The sequence below is a fragment of the Pelodiscus sinensis genome, chromosome 27 (assembly GCF_049634645.1).
Source record: "Pelodiscus sinensis isolate JC-2024 chromosome 27, ASM4963464v1, whole genome shotgun sequence".
Taxonomy (NCBI): domain Eukaryota; kingdom Metazoa; phylum Chordata; order Testudines; family Trionychidae; genus Pelodiscus; species Pelodiscus sinensis.
Window position 1 is genome coordinate 7,140,977 of NC_134737.1, and position 23,222 is coordinate 7,164,198.

Here is a 23,222-nt window from a genome sequence, read left to right on the forward strand (position 1 = left end):
GTTGTTTGGATAGTAATAATGCTTAGTTCTTGCATGGCATGGCAAGTCAGTAGATTTCAAAGCGCTTTATAGTTGGGGAAACTGAGGCACAGAGTGGGGACGTGACGAATCACAGGTCACACAAGGGACAGAGCTGGGAACAGGGCACTGGACCCGGAGACCTGAGTTCTGTTTGCTGGGCCATGCTGGTTTTATTGCAGTGCTTCTCACACTTTGGGGACCTGACCTACAGTTTTATCTCAATGCCATTTGATGGGGACTCAGATTTGCTGGGACCCAAAGCCAAAAACCAAGCCCCACCACCCGAGGCCAATGGCTTCAGGCGAGGCCAGTGTGGCTCAAGTTTCAGCTTTGGCCCCCTGGCCGGGGTGGTGGGACTCAGAAGGGGGTTGTGATGCGTTGAAGTTTTGAGAATCCTTTTCTGCTGTGATGTGCTATAGCGCTGCAGGGTGGGGAAGGAATAAACACCACACCGCTGATCCAATTCTGAGTGAAATGATATAGGTAAGAAATATTGAGCTGTTCACCAAGTATTCCAGAGACAAGGCAGCGGTGCTGACTTACACCTGCTGAGGATTTGGTTTATTTGACTCTCTCTAAATCAGCAGTTTTCAGACTATTTTTCAAGACCCAGGGGATGAAAATTATTGATGCTGCGACCCAACATAATTTGACTTGCTCCCAATCAGTGGTGCAGCAGCTTCCTGCCTTTCCTGGCACCGAGCTGTGAATGGTTTTGTTTTTCTTGTAAGCCCAAACTGTGGTTGGTCCTAGAAGACAAGGTCACTAGGTGCTGGGACCCATTTTGGATGTGGTACTTTTCCACACAAGGTCAGAAAAATGTGAACTGCACACAAAGAATCCCTTCCTCAGAGAAAGGAGATATAAAGGTGGGAAGCCAAACAGTAGGGAAGTGGCCAGATGCCAAGGGATTCCCCTCACTTACCATCCAAGATGCCTGCTGGAAACATCCAAGACTGAACAGGGGGAAGGATTTGGCCCAAGCTAGCAGGCTGCTTAGCTTGTGAAAGAGATGATTGGAACACATTGTAAGGGCAGACTTTGCATGTAAGAAGTTTCTTTGTCTATTATGATTAGCTGGTTTCTTTTGTTTATTTTGGCTTAGTAACTGACTTTGATCTGTAATAGAGAGGTAGCCGTGTTGGTCTGATATTGGTAAAACAAAAAGAAAAAAATATGTAGCACTTCAGAGATTAACAAGGTAGTTTATTAGGTGATGAGCTTTCCTGGACCAGACCCAAGAAGTGGGTCTGGCCCACGAAAGCTCATTATGTAATAAACTACCTTGTTAGTCTCTAAAGTGCTACATATTTTTTCCTTTTGTTTTTACTTTGATCTGTCTGCTTTCACTTGCAATCATTTAACACCGACTTTTTATACTTCATAAAAACACTCTTGTTTATTATCAAGCCCAATGTAAATAATTGTTACCTGGGAAGAGCGTGCACTGTGCCTCTCTCTTTCATTGTGAAAGGGAGCTGACCTCGTGAGCTTTCTCTCTGTAAATCTTTTATCCAGAGTAAGACAGATTGATGTAGGGTTTGATCCTTTTTGGGAGGTTGGGTTCTGTCAGTGGCTTTATAGCTGAGCCCTCCCAGAGCTGAACCCGTTCAGCGTCTGTGTTGCTCTACTGGCATTGGGGGAGGTGGTAACCCCAACTCTGTGCCTGGACTGGGGAGACCAGAGCTTCTGGCCTAAAGGGGCCTGGTGGAGGAGTGTTCCACAGGGCAAGAAGGCAGGTGTTACTGGCTTGACCAGCACACTGGGGGCAATTCCAAGGGGACCCCTCTGATCAAACCCCTCAGCCTGGTCCTTTCAGCACTAAAACCATTGGTCTGTCTTTCCTTCAGGGCCGAGTTTGCTCATGCGCCACAGCGCGGTTCAGTGAACCCATCAAGATACCAACGTGGATCTGAAATGATGGGTGATTAAAGGGAGTTGTAGGTGGCTGTTGCTAGGTTACAGGCTCTCTCAATCTGCTCTGGCTGTCAAAAGGTTCTGAAGCAATGCAGCCGGGACTGGAGGAGTATGTGCTTTCTGCCCTTTCTGTGTGGGGGGACGGCCTCGTCGCCCCGGAAACCACCAGGGACTGTCTGGGAGTCTAATGTAGGAGGTCTGGCTCCTTAAGGTACGTCTACACAGCAGCGTTATTTCGGAGTAACTGATATAATTCCGAAGTAACATAGTGCACGTCTACACTACAAGCCTTTATTTTGAAATAATGTCAAGCTGGAGGACTTCTTACTCCGATTCCTGGTAACCCTCATTTCACGAGGAGTAAGGGAAGTCAGAGGCAGAGTGTTCTCCCTTCGACTTTCTGCTGTGTAGACAGCGCCAAAAGCTATTTCGACTTCAGCTACGCAGTTGACGTCGCTGAAGTTGCATAGCTTTCTCCGACTTTAGCCCAGCTGTGTAGACGTACCCTTAAAGTACGTCTACAGTATGAGTTTTCTCAGCAAAAAATATGCTAATGAGGGACTCATTTGCATGAGTTGTGATCTCATTTGCATATTTTCTGACGATCCCTTTTTTGCGCTAGGGCTTTTTGCACAAAAACAAGCAGTGTGGACATTTGCTTTATGCACAAAACCCCCTTTTTCTGCAAGATCCTTATGCCCCCCAAAAGGAGGTGTACTGATGTTGTGGAAATAGGGGAGTTTGCGCAAAAAGAAAATGTCCACACGGCTTGTTTTTGCGCAAAAAGCCCTAGAGCAAAAATGGATAGGCAGAAAATATGCAAATTAGATTGTGAGTCATGCAAATGAGTCCCTCATTAGTGTATTTTTTGCCAAGAAAACTCGCAGTGTAGACGTACCTTTAGAGAGCAATGCCAGGTGTGGGATGAGAGGCGTTGTGGGGTAGCAGGAGCATATCTCCTCTGGAGTTCAGTGATGGCTCCTAGAATCATAGAACTGGAAGAGACCTCAGAAGGTCAAGTCCAGCCCTCTGCCCAAGGCAGGACCAATCCTAACTAAATCGACCCAGCCAGGGCTTTGTCAAGCCGAGACTTAAAAACCTCTAGGGATGGAGACTCCACCCCATCCCTAGGGAACCCAGCCCAGTGCTTCCCCACCCTCCTAGGGAAATAGTTTTTCCTAATATCCAACCTGGACCTCTCCCACCACAACTTGAGATCATTGCTCCTTGTTCTGCCATCCCTCACTACTGAGAACAGCCTCTCTCCATCCTCTTTGGAACCTCCCTTCAGGAAGTTGAAGGCTGCTATCAAATCCCCCCTCACTCTTCTCTTCTGCAGACTAAACAAACCCAGATCCCTCAGCCTCTCTTCATAGGTCATACACTCCAGCCCCCAAATCATTTTGGTTGCCCTCCACTGGACCCTCTCCTAGTCCGACCAATGATCTGCAAGTAGTGATGTGAGCTCAAGTGCAAGAATGGGGCGCACAGGGGTGTCTGGAAGCAAGTTGTTTCCTCTCCCCCTGTTCTTGCCTTTGCCCCTAAAAGCCAGCTCGCCCCTAAAAAGCTGGGACCACCCCCAGTTGTTGGCTTTGCTTGGGTTTAGGGCTTGTGGGGCCTTTATATTACCTTTGAAATAGGATCATAGGTGGAAAAGTGGTATTAGGCCATTGAGTCTATCCCCTCGCCCACCCCAAACAAGAGAGAGTGTTCCCCACTAGAGGAGCCTTGGTCTCAGAGGGTTAAATGGACACCATGTTGAGTCTTAACCAGAAGGCTGAGGAGAGGTGATGGGCGTTAGCGTCTCTACAACAGAACAGCGGAGAGGAGCAGGCTCAGGCTGAAGTTCACGTTCATCAAGATATCAGAAGCTCCAGAGGAAGAGGGCACCAAGTCTGCCCTGCGCTCTGGGAGTCTGGATTCCGGGATTCTTTCCCCAGCTCTGACACTGACTCACCATGTGACCTTGGGCATGTTGCTTCTCTCTGCATCCCTCTTTCAAATAGGGATAGCATTCCTTTGTGAAGGCACTTGGAGAGCCACACCTGGAAAGTGCTATTAAGGGTAAGTACAGATCATTACAATGTCAGGTGGGGGAAGGGTTCCCCAGAAAGAGTAATAAACCTCCAGTGTGTTTGACTTTCAGAGAGAGAGAGAGGGGGGGGGGGGATGCTGCAGTCCCAGAGTGATGGGATGTATACATCATACTTTACTTTTTAAGATAAACTTGCAAGCTGCCCTGGTTACATAATGAGTGAAGGCTGAGTTTCTCACTGTGACTTACACACCTATTTATACACGGGTGTGAGAATGGGGGTGGTTGCCTGCTCTCTCGATGCCCTTTTGTGTGCCTGCTCTCTCCGTCGCTCTTTATTTGTTCGGTTCCTCTGAAGGTTTGACAGCTGCTCAGGGATTTTTCCCCCTCTCTCACCCTGGTTTCCTATGGGCGCTTGGGACCCTCACTCTGTCCGACAGGGCTGCTTTTTGGATCTTTTGCAGCTCAGCTGTAATGCTGCAAGTAACTGAGTCAGCGAGCTGCGGCCGAAGGGTTGGTCCCTGCACCCCAGCCTTTTGCTTTTCCCCGCAGGCGGTCTCATGGCAGCTTTCCCCCGGGGTTTGGGAAGAGGTGGACCACGGGCATTCATAATAATTTTGCCCACAAAGAACTAAACAAAGAAAAGTTCCTAGTGAGCCAAGAAAGCCCGGTGCTGGAGAGCTGACAGCTTGCAGCATTCTTGGTTGGAATGCCTTGTAGGGGGAGGGGTGCTTAGAAAAGGGGAGAGCAAGCGGAATCCAACCTGTGCCTTTTATTTTTAGGACCGGGCTCTGAGGCTGCTCTGGAAAATGTGCAACTGCAGAATTAATGGAGACATGATGAAAGGTACCGGCTCCTGCTTCTCTCTCTCTCTCTCTCTCTCTCTCTCTCTCTCTCTTTTTCTCTGTGAGGGACATGGGACCTCTCATTGTTGGTGTGGAAATAGATGCTTTGCTCATTAAAGGGCGTCTATGCTCCGGGCTGCCTGGATCTCTGGTGGGGGGTGGGGATTTCTCTGTACGTTCCTCCGTTTGTTTTGCCTGTATGCGTGATGCTTTTCTGTGGCTGTGTTTTGCAGCTTAGCCAGCCCCGGGCAGGCAGGACAGATGCTGCCTCATCCCTGACCATCCACGATGGATGTCCCCGGTACCAAAGACTTCGAGTGGAAAACCCTCGCGCCCCTTCCCAGCTGCAGGGTCTACTGCTCGCTGGTGGAGGCAGGCGGCCAGGTCTTTGCCATCGGGGGCTGTGACGACAACGGGGTGCCCATGAACTGCTTTGAGGTTTACTCCCCCGAAGCCAACCAGTGGAATTCTCTTCCTCCCATGCCCACGGCCCGGGCCGGGGTAGCCGTGGCCACCTTGGGCAAGCGGATCATGGTGATCGGAGGGGTCGGGATGAACCAGATGCCCTTGAAGATAGTGGAAATGTACAACATAGATGAGGGCAAGTGGAAGAAGAGGAACTCCCTGAGGGAAGCCGCCATGGGCATCTCGGTGACCGTGAAAGGCAAGAGAACTTGTTTCCTATAATGGCCCTCCAGGCTGGTGGGGAGAATGCAGCATGTGGGGAGTAGGGTGGAGGGCCGGGAATGGGTCAGTTGATGGCTCTAAGTCAGTGGTGGGCAACCTGTGACCCGAGGGCCACATGTGGCCCATCGGGGTTCTGTGTGTGGCCCATGAGACATTTTGTTTGCCGTTGCCCACGTGCAGAGTGGTCAGATCCCACTGGGTTTTGTCTACAGAGTTTTTTTTCCCCTGACAGTGTTACTAAAGTGGTGCGCGTGTAAAGCCAGGGCATGTGATGGGAGGGGCATGCTAGTAGCACACAGAGACCCGCGTGCTCCCTCTGCAGCCAATCAGAGCGCAGCTCCGGTTCACTCAGCACCCCCCGCCACTTCTAGGTGCACAAGCGCAGTGAGCAAAACCGCCCTATCCCAGCAGAGCGTCTTGGGTACCACAATCTTGCGACCCACTGAGATAGAGGAGGGACACCCATGTGGCCACTCACTAGTCTTGGGTGCTGCTCACTGATCTGGCCACACGGTTTTCAGAAAGGGTCAGGGCGAGGGCAGGGAGCTTTGACTGGGGGCCAGGAAACGATCCCCCTTCCCACTCCCTGCACTGGGAACTTGAGCGGAGCCTTATCTCAGGTTGGAGAAGTCTGGCTCGCTAGGCCCTTCCCCCTTGAGATGGCCAGACGAGGCAGGACGGGATCATAACAACTGTAAAGGGGACTTTTTACTGAGGCTGGTGGACCCTGTGGTTCACTCTGGCTCCTGGCCTATGGATGGCGAACACTCTTATGGCTGTGTTTTTAGACAGGCTGGAATCCAGAGGGCCCCAGAATGTGGTGCACTTTGGATCACAGGTTTTGGCTAAGGCCCAGCTCTAGTTCTGCAGGTTTTCTGGAAGGCAGAGATGCAAAGAGAAGCTGGAGAGATCTAGACCTGAGGTCTCTTCCAGCCCTATGATTCTATGATGGGGCCCAGTTCTGCTCCCAGCGGCACACGTGTCCATGCTGGATTGAATGGAGAGCAGCATCTGGCCCTTGGAATGATTCCTGTTCCCCAGTCAGAGATGCAGGAGAGCTAAGGCTCCCATCCATGTCTGTGGGAGTGATGAGCCCTTAGCACCTCTGCAAAACAGGCTGCCAGGATCAATGACTGGCCATCGAATGGATTAGAATTAGTGAGGGGAGGCGATTGCAGTGAGTTCCCCCAAAGGGCTACAGTCAGAAGCACAGAGCTCTCGGGGGGTGTTGATTGCCAAGGGCTGTCCGACTGAGATGGGGGTCACCTGGCCTCTCCTTGCATTTGGGCAGGGAGATGGGTGGGATCCATTTCTTTCTTTGGTTTGGTGCTTGTACCCGTGCCCTCTGGAGACACAGACAGGGGAGCTGCCGGTTCGACTGCAGCCATAATGGGCTACTAAGCAGACGGGTGAAATGATCCTGCCTCCTGGTGACCAGGGTTCATTATAAATGGGAAACACCTGGAGCCTCCCCAGGCCCACTCTGGCTCCACAACAACCCTTCAGAATCCTTCCCCCAGGGCCCGCTGCGAACCCCCTGCATCCGACGGCCTATGTAGACAATTGCAGTTGCTAGAGTCATTTGCAGATACAGAACTTGTGTCCTCAGCCGCAAAGATGAGCCGCAGATATCCGCCTCCACATCCACGGATGCAAATACCTGTGGACATGAAGCGAGTACCCACAGAATTGCAGGGCTCTACCAATAGGGGGATTTCCCAGCAGTTCATGCCTTCGTCTTCCTTGGCGAGAGAGTGGCAATTAGCCCCTGAAAGGGGCAAGTTTGTGATACCCCTGTATTTAGCTAGTCACAGAGCAGGGAGATTCTGCAGCATCGGTAGGGATATCACAGCCAGATCCCCACGTTTGCACCCGTGCAAATGAACTGAGTGCACGAGTGTGAGTGGGAGGCACCAGCGCTCACACTCACTGCCTGTTTCCCCCGGCTTTGGGTACCATCATTAGAGACACAGAGGCTCTCACTTCCACCACCAACTGAACTGTGCATGCAAAATGCGGGTATGAATTCTCCAGGTGCAAGAAAAGGAGGTGCCTTTTGGGGACCTCCAAACACTCCACCTCTTCCCTCTGCCTTTCGTGATGCTGTGCTCTTACATGGATTTTCTGTATGTCCATCTATCGGGGGGGTCTGGCTTGCCTCTCTAGGCATCGTGTTTATAATTTCTAAGCAGAGACTTGGAATATTGATTTCCTTTGGAATGTGCTGCCCTGCGACGAACAACCCCAGGCTGGGAGCCGTGTTTTCATGCAGTGAGCCCGAAGGTCATTTAGCTTTCTGAGCTGCTCGAGATGACCATGAACGCCTCTTCCGTCTAATCTCCAGGCAGCTTCTTTGGAAGGGGTTGGCTAGTTGGTTTTCAGGTGGAAAGGATGCTGTCAAGGCATTTTTTAAAAATGTAATGTTTACAATCAACCAAGTCTGTTTCATCCCTGGTCTATGTCTTCTGGTTCAAACAAAGGGATCAATTTGGTCAGAGACGCCTGGAACTTAAATCCTTCCCTGCAATCTTCTGTCTTCCTTGAGCGGACTGATTTATCAGTGGAACTAGCTCGGGGGAGGAGAGGGACGATGCCGGTGTGTCGGAGGGTTGCTCGGGATCGCTGACTGCTTCCTAGACTGGTTTATTATTGTAGGGCTGCCCAGTGGCACTCTCCTCTGGGGTGTTATTGTGACCCTTCCCCTGTTGTTCCTTCCCAGCCTCTGACACAGGCTAGGGACACCGCTCCCTGCCCATCCTGGCGAATAGCTATTGGTGGACCTAATGGGGTTTGTGTAGGGAAAACCCCGCAGCATTCCACCGCTGGGGACTGCATTTGTTGTTGCTCAGGCACAGATGGGGGTGATGGGGTAGTGAGCTAGGAACAAACAGGTTCCCTGCTTTGTGTGTGTCCTGGCTCTGACCCCGTGGCCTGGGCCACAGGGCTGGCCTCCTTAGCCTGCTCTGAGCCCATGCAAAGGCCCTCCCGATATTTGGACTGGAGAGCGCTGGGTGGACTCCTGTAATTTGAGCGCACCATCTGTTTCTATGACCTCATCTCCTCTTGCAGGGAGCTACAGCCAGGCACTTGTATCCCTGCCAGAATGAAACAACATGGCCTGCTGCCCCCACAGCGCCTCACACCTGCCCCCTCCGGGCTAGTCGGTCCTAAAGGCGAAACATTCACCCCACATTTCCCCCTGTCATGCAGGGCTGGACAGAGGGGAATCAGCTAGTTATGGGGAACATCCAGACTGAGCAGCTGGGGGGGGCTGTGGGCTGGGACTGAGGGGCTTTGGCAGAGCCCCACATGAGAACCCCAGTCCTGGAGTAGCGGGGGGGTTGGATGTCGAGAGAGGGCACCGGCAGGCCTGTGTGAGAGCTCAGGGCTAGAACAGAAGAGGGGGCTGCAGTTGCTATTGAGGACTGGATTGAGCAGGGTCAGGGCGGCTCTGGGGCTGGGCTAGCGGGGTAGAGCTGGACTGAAGGCCAGGAGAGCTGGGAAGCAGAAGCCCAGCACTGGATCGGCAGACAGGGTGCAGCAGGTAAGGGTGGAGGAGCATCGGCAGAGCTGAGCGTGGGGAGCCCCTGGACTGAGTATCGGAGTGTTGGGATCCAGGACTCTGTATACCGAATGGGGAGCGTGAGGCCTAGAGAGAGACTTGCATAGGATCTCACCAGGAGTCAGCTGGAAAACTGCTAGCAGAACCTGGAAGTCCTGCCTGCTGGTTCTGGGCATTAGCACAAGAGCTGGGCCAAGCCTCCCTTCCTTTTACATAGTTTAGATGCATTTCCACATCGAAGGCCATGCAATGGACATGTCCAGCCTACGTAATTAGTCTCGTTAACACGGGTCCTACAACTGACAGGTACTTCTGCTGCTGTTCTATATAGCTCTTGGTTTCTGTTATTTCCACTCCAATCCATCTGAGGAAGTGGGCTTTGCCCACAAAAGCTCGTGAGTCTATATATTTTGGTTAGCCACCTTGTCTGCTTAGTAGCTCATTATGGCTGCAGTCGAACCGGCAGCTCCCCTGTCTGTGTCTCCAGAGGGCACGGGTACAAGCGACAAACCAAAGAAAGAAATGGATCCCACCCATCTTCCGGCCCAAATGCAAGGAGAGGCCAGGTGACCCCCATCTCAGTCGGACAGCCCTTGGCAATTAACGCTCCCCGAGAGCTTTGTGCTCCTGTCTGTTGCCCTTTGGGGGAACTCACTGTAATTGCCTCCCCTCACTAATTCTGACCCTCTCCAGGTGTCCCCCTCTCCCCCTACAGCTCTGCATTTCTATATCAAAAGCATCAAGAATCACCAGGCCTTTCCCTCCTCCCACGACTCTCTGACGTTATTTCCCTATTCCCCTGTTGATTATTTGCAGCTGCTTTCCAAGATTGGACTTCTCTGTGTCTGGTGGGCTTGGGCATATGCCCCTCTACACTAATGCCAGGGCTGGTACAGTAACGCTGCTTGGTTTATGGACACTGGGGTATCTGAGGGTTGAGAGCACAACGCTTTCTCCCTGACTGCCTTCTGAAACGTCCTCCCACTGTGCCCTCTGTTCTCCCTTCGTCCCTCCCGGTGTGCTTTATTGGGCCTGGAGGGGGCTGTCCACACGGCAGCCAGCAGCAAGCTTCCCAGCCCAGACAGGCAGACCTGCGCTAGCAAGCTAAAAAGAGCAGTGTGGACGTTCTGGCTCCAGCACACACTCGGGAGTCTCCACCTCACCTAGATTTCAGAGCCCAAGCCCCGGCCGAAGCCAGAATGCCCATGGAGCTACTTTTAGAACCCTAGTGAGCAGGTCTTTCCACCTGGGTTGGGGACTCGCTCCCAACTCTATCCTGGCTTCGTGGTTGATGGACACAGGGCTGGCGCTGTGAAACATAGCAGCCCCCCTCGCCCCCAGCCCCAGTCTGCAATGACTGTTCGGAGGCTCAGAAAGAAATCAGACGAATGACAAAAGCAGCTTGGGGGAAGTGGCTTTTTTCCAGCTGACACAAAGGGGCTTCATTTGCCACAGGGCTTCAGCCTCTCTGGGTACTGCGAGGGGGAGTGAAGGGGTGGATTCATTCCATTGTGAGGGAAGGGAAGAAAGCTGGTTTGTTACCCCTTCCCCTGCCCACGACGAGGGCGATGGAACGGCCCTGGCTGTGGAATAACTGCTGGTTTGAGTTACTGCAAAGATCTACATGGCATGAAAACTGAGAGGGTGACTCCCAAATATCCTTCCTGCTAAGGGACAGAGCTCACTCTAGGCCCAAAGTCACCTGTGTGCTGTGCAAATATGCTCTGGCTTATAGGGATGCAAACAATTGATACCAGAGCTGCAGGATCAGTGGCTCTGCGGTTCTAGAGAGTGTTATTTCCATGCAAGAAAGAGAGGTGCTGCAGTGCGGTGGATAGGGCACTGAAGTGGGGCTCCAAAGAATCTCCATTACTTATTAGCAGTAGAAGGGCTATGACACACAATTGAGCAGTTCTGATTCCATGCAGTAGAGGACAGGGCAAACACACTCCGACACACACAAACACACATACGCAATACACGTGGTTTTGCTCCCTGGAGGTGGCCCGGTGGGCAAGTGTCTTTTCCATTGCTCTGGGGAATAACTGGGCGTCTGGATGCCTTTCTGAGCCCTTGTGGCTTTTACTCCTCTGCAGACTACAGAGTCTATGCAGCTGGCGGGATGGGACTGGACCTGCGGCCTCACAACTATATGCAGCACTACGACATGCTCAAGGACATCTGGGTGTCGCTCGCGGCCATGCCCACGCCCAGGTACGCCGCTACCTCCTTCCTGCGGGGCTCCAAGATCTACGTGCTCGGTAAGGATGGGCAATGGCTGCTTCCCTCCTTGATCTTCGGTGGGGGGGTCTGCTTGGGCAGTAGCAGCTCTGACCTGTGTATGCCTGGGAAGCTGAGGGGGAGAATTCCTAGAATAGACCCAGTGATAGAGATGTAGCCGTATTAGTCTGGGGTAGCTTTTCATATTTGTTCATTTTTTTTAATTGTATCCTTGGTATATATGGTTGTGACTACTTTCTTCCACTATTTGATCTGAGGAAGTGGGTCTGGCCCACGAAAGCTCATCACCTAATAAACCATCTTGTTAGTCTTTAAAGTGCTACATTGTCCTGCATTTTGCTTCGGTGACAATACTGTGATCCTCCTAAAATAACCTTGTGATCCCTTGGCAACCTCCTTTTGGGTCAAGATCCCTAATTTGAGAAACACTGCTCTCCCCCATGAAATCTGTATGGTATAGGGTACAAGCACATAAAGGGCCTGATTTCATGGGAGGACATCAGATCTCATGGTTACTTAGTGGAAAACCCAATTTTCCATTGAAAAATGGTTCGGATGGAAAGTTTCTGACTAGCCCCGTTTACAATGTAATCTAAGACTGAGGCATCCAGCGAATGCGGCAGATGAAAGCAGAGAAGGGAGGAGAGGGGTAATGATAATAATGTGGCTACGTAAGTTCCTTTGTATGCTTCTGTATTGTTTGAGACCCACCTCACTCCTTTCAGCCGCCAGGTAAGCTACTCCCAGTTAGCTGAAGCAAAATGCAGGACAATGTAGCACTTTAAAGACTAACAAGATGGTTTATTAGATGATGAGCTTTCGTGGGCCAGACCCACTTCCTCAGATCAAATAGTGGAAGAAAGTAGTCACAACCATATATACCAAATATATTCTTCCCTCTTAGCTCAGGTTTTCTAGACCTTTCATCATTTTTGTTGCTCTTCTCTGGATCAAGCAATACAGAATGTGGTGCCCAGAACTGGACACAATACTCCAACTGAGGCCTAATCAGCGCAGAGTAGAGCAGTTAGCTGGTGCTTTTACCTGTGTGGGAAGCGACTGTTTAGGAAGGAGTACGGCAGAAAGGGAGCTAGGGGTCATAGTGGACCACAAGCTAAATATGAGTCAACAGTGCGACGCTTGCAAGAAAAGCAAACATGATTCTGGGATGCATTAACAGGTGTGTTGTGAGCAAGATATGAGAAGTCATTCTTCTGCTTTACTTTGTGCTGATTAGGCCTCAGTTGGAGTATTGTGTCCAGTTCTGGGCACCACATTCTGTATTGCTTGATCCAGAGAAGAGCAACAAAAATGATGAAAGGTCTAGAAAACCTGAGCTAAGAGGGAAGAATAAAAGAATTGGGTTTGTTTAGTTTAGAAAAGAGAAGACTGAGAGGGGACATGATAGCGGTTTTCAAGTATCTAAAAGGATGTTACAAGGAGGAGAGGGAAAAATTGTTCTTCTTGGCCTCTGAGGATAGAACAAGAAACAATGGGCTTAAACTGCAGCAAGGGAGGTTTAGGTTGGACATTAGGAAAAACTTCCTAACTGTCAGGGTGGTTAAACACTGGAATAAATTGCCTAGGGAGGTTGTGGAATCTCCATCACTGGAGATATTTAAGAGGAGGTTAGACAGACACCTGTCAGGGATGATCTAGACCAGCGGTTCCCAACCTTTTCGAGATAGGGACCCATTTTGACAATTCAGGAAAACTTGGTGAACCAAGGCAATTCAAAAATGGGGGAAGGAGGGAGGGCTGAGCCACCTGGGGAGACACTTGGCAACCCTTTTGAAATGTAATGGCAACCCATGTTTGGGTCCTGAGCCATAGATTGGGAAACCCTGATCTAGACAGTGCTTGGTCCTGCCGTGAGGACAGGGGACTGGACTTGATGACCTCTTGAGGTCCCTTCCAGTTTTAGCATTCTAGGTTCTACGATTCTCCCTGAGCTTGGAGATTGCTAACTGACATTGCCCTGGGATGCTTCTGTCCCCTATCTCTGTCCCAGGTGGGAGGCAGTCCAAATACGCCATCAATGCCTTTGAGGTCTTCGACACAGAGACAAGGTCGTGGACCAAGTTCCCCAGCATCCCCTGCAAAAGGGCCTTCTCCAGCTTCGTGCCCACGGAGAACAACCTCTTCAGCATCGGGGGGCTGCGGCAGGGCAGGCTGTACCGGCAGCCCAAGTTCATGAAGACCGTGGATGTGTTTGACATTGAGCAAGGTGGGTGCCCGTCATGCGCAAAGCTGGCAGGCGAGGTGCGTGCGTGATACCAAGGGCTACATCGTTCTAACTCTGCCAAGGCCTCACATCTGGCAGATAGAGGCAAGCCCAGGCGTGGGGGATACTCAGAAGGATCTACAGCTCCCGTTGGCTTTGCTGGGAGTTGAGGAGTTCTGCATCTCCCGATGAGGCCATCAGCAGTAACAAAGTGAACCAGCCACATGGCCTGCGGGTTGCAAACCCATTGCCCAGGCAGATGGCTCCAGCCCCCCCTCATTCTTGGATTCTGCCCTCCGCTCTGACATAGGCTTATCCAACCCAGGCGCTGCCAAGAAAACAGGCTTTTTGGAGTGTGGTGAGGCCAGCAGGGTTTGGTTGAGTTGGGCTGTGCCTGTTTCACACAAGGCAGAGCTGCATGGAGCACAGCAGGGGTTGCTGACATAGTGTGAAATGCAGGAGTGTTGCTTGGCAAGGGAGGGATGTTGATGCCAGGGGCATAGCCAGACCGGGACAGTGGTGTGGGCCCTGACTTCGGTGGGTGGGAAGTAGCAGGGATGGGGCCACCTCTCCCTCTCCCCAGCTTGCCTTGGAAGAAGGGGGGGAATAGATGCTCTGGGCAGGGGCCCCATAAAACTGGGAGCCCGTGGGGAGCCGGGCTGGGGCCCAGAGGTTTGCAAGCTGCTGACTCCATTCCCCGTCAGGAGTGCCAGGTGAGCAGAGCAGAGCAGAGCAGTACTGGCACTCCATCAGTGGCAGAGGTGAAGGTCGGGGGGGTCTGTATGCTATGTGAGTGGGGCCCCAGCCCACCCATGGCTACGCCCCAGCTTTCTGGAGATGGGTGCACTGTCAAATCTAGGTCCAGATTTTGCAGGCCCCACAGTTTGGATCCAGAGTTGGGTTTGGCCGGTTGTGGTCATATGGCAAACTCAGAACCCTCTTCTGAGCTCCAATTGCAAACACCCGGTGTCTGCCCCTGTGGAGAGCTGGGATGTTGGCTCGGGTCCATCTCTAACTTCACCCCCTGGGCAGTTTGCACCTCCCCGGGGACCTTTGTCTGAGTTGGTGTCTGGGGTTTGAACAGACCCAACCATCTGGTGCGAAAGTCACCAACAAACCACTGACTTTCTGGTGAAATCGTGTGAGCCACGGCATCTAACAAAGTTGGCCTGGCTGTCCTTTCTCCCTGCAGGCGGCTGGATGAAGATGGAGCGCTCCTCCTTCCTGAAGAAAAGGCGAGCGGACTTTGTCGCTGGCTACTTGAAAGGCCGGGTCATTGTGGCCGGAGGACTAGGTGAGGGGAGCTAGAGAGGAAGGGTAACATTTCCAAAAGCACTGAAGTGACTTAGGTGCCTAAGTCCCATTTTTCACAGTAACCTAAGCACATCCGTGCCTAAATCCCATTATCTTGCAGTGAGCCCCAGAGAGATTTTCAAAGGCACGTTGATTTCCAATGGGAGTTAGGCATGGGACTGCCACCCAAAGCTGTGAAAATCTGCTTCACTTGGGCACTTGGGAAATCTCACCTCGGGTACATCTAGACTACAGGCTTTTGTCAACACATACTGTCGACAAAGAGCGTCTAGACTACATCCAGTTCTGTCGACAAAGCAAGCCGCTTTGTCAACATGACAGTGTAGACGCAAAGGACAGTGTAGATGCAATTACACCTTCTGTCGACAGAACTCTGTCAACAAAAGGCGTTATTCCTCGTAGAATGAGGTTTACAGCCATCGACAAAACTGCCGAGTTCTGTTGACGTTATGTAGGTAGTGTAGACGCAGGTATAGTTTTGTCGACAAAAGTCCATTTTTGTTGACAAAACCCTGTAGTCTAGACACACCCCTGAATTGGGAAAAGAAAACGTTCACTGGTCGCTACTGACCGGGAGTGGCAGCATTTGCGGCTGCCCGGCACAGAACACTGTAGTTGGTCTGACTCTGTGGCATGTTTGTTCCTCCTCCCACCTCCCCACCCCACGTTGGCTCTTTCAGGGAACCAGCCAACGGTGCTGGAATCGGCTGAAGCCTTCCACCCGGGGAAGAACAAATGGGAGAGCCTGCCGCCAATGCTGACCCCCCGCTGCGCCTGCTCCAGCATTGTTGTGAAGAACTGCCTGCTGGCCGTCGGCGGAGTGAACCAGGGCTTGAGCGACGCCGTGGAGGCGCTGTGCGTCTCTGACTCCTAGCCGGACTCTTCCCGATCCCCACCCCTGCAGGGGCCTGCCCGGAGGTCCTGGCAAGGAGGCAGTTGCGATCGGCCTGGCGTTCTTTGCACCCGCCTCCTCTGCTGCCCCATCACAGGACGTCCTAAGGAAGACAGGCAGCTCCCCCTTCCTTTAGTCACCCGCCTCTGTAGCTAGCACTGCTGTGAAACTGCTGAGCAACAGGGGCTGCTGATGCTCTGTTAGCCGGTGTCGGCACCTGGGCGCATCACCCCTTCTTCTCCACCCCTCTCCGGGACCCAACCGGCCTCGGTCCGACGCCAGCCCTGAATTGCTGAAGAATGCACCCGCCTGGGACCGTGGGGCTGGAGGTCGACCAGCCTCGGAGCACTTTGGAAAGGGGGGGGTCCTCTCTGTCCTCCTGAGAAGGTCCAGGGAGGGGCCTGGCTCAGACGCCCGCCCCATAGAGCTGCAACGTGGTGCCCCCTGCCAGGGGGAAAGGACTCTTTCGATCAGGGCATGCAGGGGGGACGTTCTCCAAACCCCACTCAGCACTGCCGTACCCCCATGAAAACCTGTAGAGCCAGACAAGCAGGTGAGAGAAATCCCATTGATCCCATTGTTTGGGCAGAATGAAGCTTCCTGCTCTGAGTGACGTGACGCCCGCCAGGCGCCCAGGGTGCAAGACACCCCTCCCTGCGTGGACTCCCTTGGCGAGCGACAGGGGGACTTACTAATCGTATAACCCACGTGGATGGTGCGCTCCCCCAGCCAGCGAGGCGCCAGTCCTATGCCTGGATGGACAGCGGCTCCACTGCCCATGAACGTTGCCAGCACTGCTGGGCGTGCTCTGAGAGATGGCGACCCGGGGGCTGGCTGGGGGGCTATGTTCAGCAAACGGAGGACTGCAGTTAGCATAGAACAGTCAGACCTGTCCTGACCCAGAGACGGGGCCAAGCCGTAACAGGCAGCTCCAGTTCCAAGTCAGGATTTTAATGGGCTGTTCCGATCCGCGTCTCACAGCAAAACCTGGACCCCGAGCTCCTTTTGGAGTTCCAGCACCCTGTGAGTTTAGGGCAGAGGTGGGGAACCTCAGGCCGGAGGGCTGGATGTGGCCCCTGGCTTTCCTGGATCCGGCCCCTGAGGTTCAGCCCCCCTCCAGCATTGGGGAGCCCATGCTGCTGTTCCAGCCCCCCTGCTGTCCCACCATGGAGCTGGAGCCCACAAAATCTACTTCCATGAGCCCCTTTAGGCTCTGGGGTGGGAGGGGAACGTGGGGCCACGTCACTGAGGGTTTTTTGTGGGGGGGGGCATTTTTATTTTGGGGGGTTTGGGTTTTTTGTTTTTTGGAGGGGTGGTTTTTGTTTTTTTTATTTTGTTTTGTTTTTTTGTGGGGTTTGGGGTTTTTTGCTTTTCACTTGTGTGTGGGGCCCAACCCAAAAAAGGTTCCCTTTGGACCCACCTCTAGGTTCATGCATCCCGCAGAGAAGCCGGAATACCATTGCTGTCACTACTTCTTGATTTTGTTTAACTCGGTGTCTGTGCCTTGTGGCCAAATGCTCTTGGATGAGTAGGTTGCAATTCTTGATCATAGCAGCAGCACAATTAAAACCTGTATTCACAACTCAAACATTCTCTACCCGGAGACATTCTGTAGGTCCCTCCCTGCGATGGAGGGGTCTACAGAGCTGGGACATGCTCACCAAAGGGGAAGCCCGCCTGGGAAATTCTTCTCGTCGCTAGCATGCAGGCAGACTGACGGGTGTAGTGTGGACATTTCTTAATCAAGTCACTGGTCTTGGAGGAAGATGGGATTTACCAATGAAAATCCCTTCCCACCCTGGGCAGAAGAAGCCAGGCAAGGAATGGAGGAAGCTGCCTGGCAGCTTAGCCAGAGCCAATCACAAGTGAAAACAGACAAAGACCCTTTGGTGCAACAGTCTTGAGTTGCCGGCCTGTGCGCCATGTACAGCCCAAGCACTTCCCCAGGCTGGCCCGTGAAATATTGTGAAAAAGTGATTTACTCGGGCCTAGGGTTGCCAGGTGTCCAGTTTTCACCCGGACAGTCTGTTATTTCTGGCCTCTTTCCGGTTTAAAAAAACCAACAAAAAACCCAATCTTCAATTTTTCTTGGACGGAAGGTACATTGTTCCCTTGCCGTGTCTGGTGTTGTCAGAGTGGAAGTGAGAGGAGTGCGGGAATTCTTAAAGGCACAGCAACGTGTGTGTGTGTGTGTGTGTGTTCGTTCCCCTGGGTGTGTGTGTGTGGGTTTTTTGTTTGTTTTTTTCTCAACCAAGTTTTTTTCCTGCCATGTTCGGCATTTTTGGTGAAAGCATCTGTCAAGCCTACTCAGGCCCTTGTGGCAGTGCACAGGGACGCCCACAGGCACATGGCTCCCAGCAGCACCCAGGCCCCAGTGCCCGAATAGTCCTGGCCACAGAGGGAGCCACTTGGTCCGGGAAGCCACGCTGGCTGCCTCTGCTGTGATGCGAACCATGCTGGCCAGGGAGCCGCCAGAGCCGATGTGCTTCTGGGGACAGCGAGTCGGGGCCGGTGGGTTTCGCTTTCGGTTACCCTGGGTGAGGGATTCCAGTATGAGGACGTGGATGTTGGGGGAGGCATCCCAGTGCAAGGACATGGAGGTATTAAGTGAGGACTCGGGGGGGGGGGGGGGGGGGCAGAGCATTCCTGGGAGCGCTACCAGGCACTTCCTCAGGCCAGGAAGGGAAAGGGAGGGTGCAAAAGCCGTGTAGCCACCCCCCCCCCCCCCACACACACACACACTCCCGTGGGCTGTGCTTTCTGCAGGAGAATTCCTGCCCCAGAGTGCTCCTAGGAGGAGTATTTGCTGCAGATGGGTCCCAGCTGGGTCAATTCTGGCCACATGCCCTGCTTGCTAGGAGATGGGCAGTCCATGCTGCCCTGCTGACAACCCAATGGGGCCTGGCTCAGCCAGATAACCCCTGGGAACCTCACCAGCTCTGTAATGCAAACCCTGGCCGTGGACTCTTTGTAAGTGGGGCTCAGAGAGGGGTTTCCTTCATTTCTCCCCAAATACTCATCGCTTGGACGCCGGCCCCGCGCCGGGGAGACACAGCGAGTCTGAGATGGTGCATCGGGAGCAGCAGATTGACTGCAGCTGGCCGGCTCCACAGAAGGTCCAGGAGTGAGGAGAGAGACAAAGAAAAGTCCCTTGTGGTGGGGGACAGGAATGAAAGCTCCAGTCGCTGCCAGGCGGGGGAGATCTGGGCCAGGGAGAGGAGCCGTTCTCAGTGACTCAACAGGTGAGTGGATCTCAGAAGCATGGGGTGTGATGGGCCAACACCGGCCTGCCTTTTGCTCTGCTCGCACGTGCCAGGTGGGAGCTGGGTGGGGTCGTGGGTGGTGGGTCGCACCCTGAAAGCCAGCGGCTGCGGAGTGGCCAAAATGCAACGATGGAACAGCCTGCAGAAATCAAGCGGGAAGAGGGGCCCTGCAAACCCACCCAGACGTGAGGACGGCGTTCTCAGACCCTCCAGTGAACATGGGCAGCAAGTTATATGGGCACCAGGAATATTCCTGGCCCAGGGCCTGGCTCCAGAAAAGGACTGTCCCCAGTAGCCTCCCCAGGAATTGAAATTGGGGGGGGGGGGTTTGAATTTACAAGGGGGGTGTCAGGGCTGATGAGGGGTGACACCATGAGGGTGAAGGTGGGCTGTATGGCACCATAGTTCACAAAACTGGGGGAGTGTTGGGGAAATTCGGGGGGGTATACATCCCCATGGGGGGGGGTGTAGGGAAATCCCTGACTGTCCTTCAACCGCACTTGCTGTCCCTACACATCTCCCCCCCATGTGTCCCCTGCCCCACCTGCCACCTCCCAGACAATTTTAAAGGCCCTGCTGCTACCACTGGCAGTGCAGTAAGGGTTCAGTGGCTTCCCGCCATGCGCTCCACATGGCTACAGGCACGTTGAGTGTGTCTGTGTGTGTCCCCGCCCTGAGCATCCTGTGGGCAGCAGCGCGTGGAGACCAACGTGTCCTCTAATCTTTTCCACCCATGTGGGGATTTTTTCCATCCATGTGCAGAATTGTAATGTGCACTGAGGCATGTGTGAACACGCACCACCAGTAGAAACACACAACCTAGCTGGGGGCGCTCTGCTAATCAGCTGGGCAGCATTTGAATCTCTCCTGAGTGGCTGCACAAGCACCCACCTTAAAGGAACACTGACAGAGACCCCCTGGTGCCACCTGCCTAGGAGCTGTTGCCAGAGGGGGATACTCCAAGTAAGTGCCATTCCCCCCCACCCCACTTCCTGGTCCCCCTTCCCAGAGCCTGCACCCCCACCTTTCCTGCCCCATCCAGCCCCCAAACTCCCTGCCAGAGCCTGCACCCTTCACCCCCTCCTGCATCCACCCTCTGCCCCAGCCCAGCCTGAGCTCTGCACCTAAACTTCACCGCAGACCCCCTCCTGCACCCAACCCCCTCCCAAAGCCTTAGGCAGGTGGAGGGGGAGTTTGGGTGGAGGAGGGGGCACAGGCTCTGAGAGGTCTGGGCACCACCAACATTTCTGCAACCATGCCAGTGAGTTGCCTGCTAATCTCTGCCCCTGCCAAAGGAGCCAGGGCTGGCCTTGGTGTTGCTTTGCTGTGAAGCTTTGAGGACACCTAGTGGCTTTTTGGCTCATGGCATCTGGAATTCCCTAATGAGCTGTTTCTAAATCCAGGAGCCCTGTCCAGGGCGCTCTGCAGAGATGGGAGGCAGCTGGGACAAGCTAGGTGCATTGTAGCTGCACATAAATGGGAAGCCGTGGGGTGGCGAGCTCAGATGTGGTGGTGGGTTGTGCCGAGCTGTGGCCACGTCCGGGCCAGCCCTGCTCAGTGATACCCCGAGTGCATAGCACTGCAGAGGACTAGAAGGCGTTTCCCAGGCCTGAGCCAGTCGTTTTAGGTGACAAACCCAAGACTGCTCAGGGCATCTGCTATCCAGATCTGAATGCTGGAACTGGAGCCCTCTCTGGAAAGTCCCTGCAGAGGCAGTGGGAGAAAATCGTTCCGTCTCTTTGCATTTGCCACTGAGCCGTGAAATCGGTGACCCGTTTTGAAGTGCTGTCCCGCCAGCTGTAAGTCACCTTCCCCTCTGATCCCAGACGGCCACCTCTCCAGATGAAAGCAGGGGAGATATTTACTCTGCAGCTAGCAGCCGGGAGCTAATTAGTCACATCCCACCTGCTTGTCTCTGGCGAAACCCAACTGAGAGCAGCTTTGGCTTGTCTGCTCACATCCTGCCGCCGGCTCCCACTGGCTGTTGGGCAAAAGGGCTCAGCGCTTCAGATGTACTTAGGCTTCTAACTTCGGTTGTTTTCAGCAGAAGCTGGGAGCCTAAATGCCTTTGACGATCTAGGTCTAGGAGCCCACAACTCAACGTTCCCAAAGAGCAGCCTCTTAGAGAAGACAGCCTGGGCTGCTATGGGTTTGGTTCTGGCCCAATCCAGGGCGATGCGGAGTCCTGTTTGAGTACGGCGTGCTCCCCCCTCGTGTGGACAGTGGTCGGAGTTGGGAGGACTCGGTGCTCAATGGGATCGGGCCTTTCTGCAGGGAAGGGGCTAGGTAAAGCAAATAATAACTGCAGTACGGCTGGGCTCACCTACTGCAGAGATGCAGTTTCCTCTGGGCCAGAAGCCAACGCGGCCCAGGAACACCGCACAGCCGCTGAAGACAAGAAGTGAAGGAGAAACCAGGTGAAGTGACAGCAACAACGTAAAGCAGCCAATTGCAGATGCAGGGGGAAAGGACTCTGGGGCTAACTCCACTCTTGCTAACACCACCAGAACTGGGACCCAGAAACTCAACCGCACCTCTTGGTCCCATGCAAGGGTGCTGGGCAGAGAGTCACAGTGAATCGCTTCTCTTTTTCCTGCAGGCCTCCCTTTCAAGTCGGGAGCAGGCCTGGCCCTGCTCAGCAAGGGTGAGATGATGGACTAGCGAGCTGGGCTGATGTGGCTGTGTTCACAGTTACTGTCCAAGCAGAGGGGAGGGAAATGTCAACAAATTGTTCCAAGGCAAGGGAATAATCAGCGAGGTGGGAAGGAGGAAATGGCAGGAGTGTATGTAGAGCCGTGGAGGTTAGCACCTGGGGTGGTTCTAATTTGCAAAGTTGTTTGTGAAACGAGTCAAAGCTAAGAAACGTCTCTCTCAATGCTGCATGGGAAGTCCCATGAAGCACACTTCCCCCATCACCGCTACCCACTCCAGTGGGAGATGGTGCAGTCTGGTCAAACGGGGAGCCAGGACTCCTGAGTCAAGTTGGGATACTGGGCAGGTTGCTGTCCCAGCCTGCCTCAGTTTCCCTCGTGGGAGAATGCCACTTCCCCAGTCCATAAGGTGCTGGTGTGTTGGCTAACACAGCTGTCTGTCTCACAAATGCAAATGACTCCGAGCTGGGAAAGGGCTGGCTTTTATTTGTTTGCTCCATTTTAATAACAAGCCCCGGCTCCCAGCGCCGCCTCGGCACAGCATAAAATCTCCATCTATTAATGGAACACTTCCCTTTGTCCTGAAGGAACCTTTTCTCCACGAGCCGCCGCCTGCTGCTCCCCCACCAGGCCGACTTTCCTCATTAAGACTGAGCCCTACTCAGTACAAGGAGGCCTTCAGCTGGCGGAGACGCCAGGCTCCGTTCTGCTTTCGTGGGCCTGGTGTAATGCTCCATTGGCTTGGGCGGGGTACGGGAGGGAAGGAAGCATGCCCTTGTGTCTCGCTTCTAGATGCAGTCAGAAGGCGCCCGGGGCCCGATTATCCTCCCGCTTCCTGGTGTGTGGGTGAGAATCCCCAGTGTGTCGTGAGAGGGGGATCCGGCCTTGAAATGCAGAGCCAGAGGTGGGCGGGGGACTGGGGAGAGGTGCGGGAAATGGTTACTAATCACAGTCATAGCTGGGGAAAGCACTTAGAGAAAAACTAGTTGTCCGAGCCGTCCGTTTGCTTGGCGCTAACGCCGTTTCCCAGTAGCCAGGCCAAAGCTCCAATGGATAAACTGTAGGGGTGGGTGAATTCCGGCCCACAGGCCGGATCTGGTCCACAGGGTTAGTCCTTGGTAGGGCCCCACCTCTATGTTTACCTGCGCCTCAGCAGCTACTGGAGGATCGCAGCACTTACTGGCTGCGAATCAACATTCATGGCCAACGCGAGTAGCGGGAAATGGCGTCCCGGTCCGTGACGCTTCCGCCGCTCGCATTGGCTGTAAATGTTGATTCATGGTCAGCCAGTGCTGTGATCCTCCAGTAGCTGCTGATGCATAACCTGAGGTAAACACAGTGGCGGTGGCCTGCCAGGACCTAACCCTGCCCTCTGCCAGTTTTTTTATTGCCTACCCCTGCCTCAGTGCTTACACAGCACCCTTCGCTCGAAATAAGCGATGCGCTGCTTATTTCGAGTGTCTATCGAAATAGCGCCCAATTACAAAATAAGCTGGGTACACAGCACCACATTTCGAAATAACTCCTTATTCCAAAATGCCCCTTAACCCTCAAAATAACAGGCTGCTTC

General features: G+C 53.4%; 1 protein-coding gene across 9 annotated transcripts in view; it reads left to right on the plus strand.

Moving 5' to 3' along the window:
* The window catches only part of KLHDC8A (kelch domain containing 8A), a 38,985-nt gene extending 21,086 nt beyond the window's left edge, over positions 1–17,899 (plus strand). For 6 of the 9 annotated variants that reach the window (XM_075909937.1, XM_014578598.3, XM_075909939.1 and 3 more), the window contains 6 exons: positions 4,756–4,819; positions 5,052–5,482; positions 11,164–11,328; positions 13,320–13,535; positions 14,725–14,826; positions 15,527–17,899. In XM_075909937.1, coding sequence (XP_075766052.1) covers positions 5,107–5,482; positions 11,164–11,328; positions 13,320–13,535; positions 14,725–14,826; positions 15,527–15,720 — 1,053 coding nt within the window. In that variant the 5' untranslated portion in view covers positions 4,756–4,819; positions 5,052–5,106 and the 3' untranslated portion in view covers positions 15,721–17,899. The other 3 variants (XM_075909940.1, XM_006133056.4, XM_006133055.4) reach the window with 3 other exon arrangements.
* Positions 17,900–23,222: the final 5,323 nt, after the last annotated feature.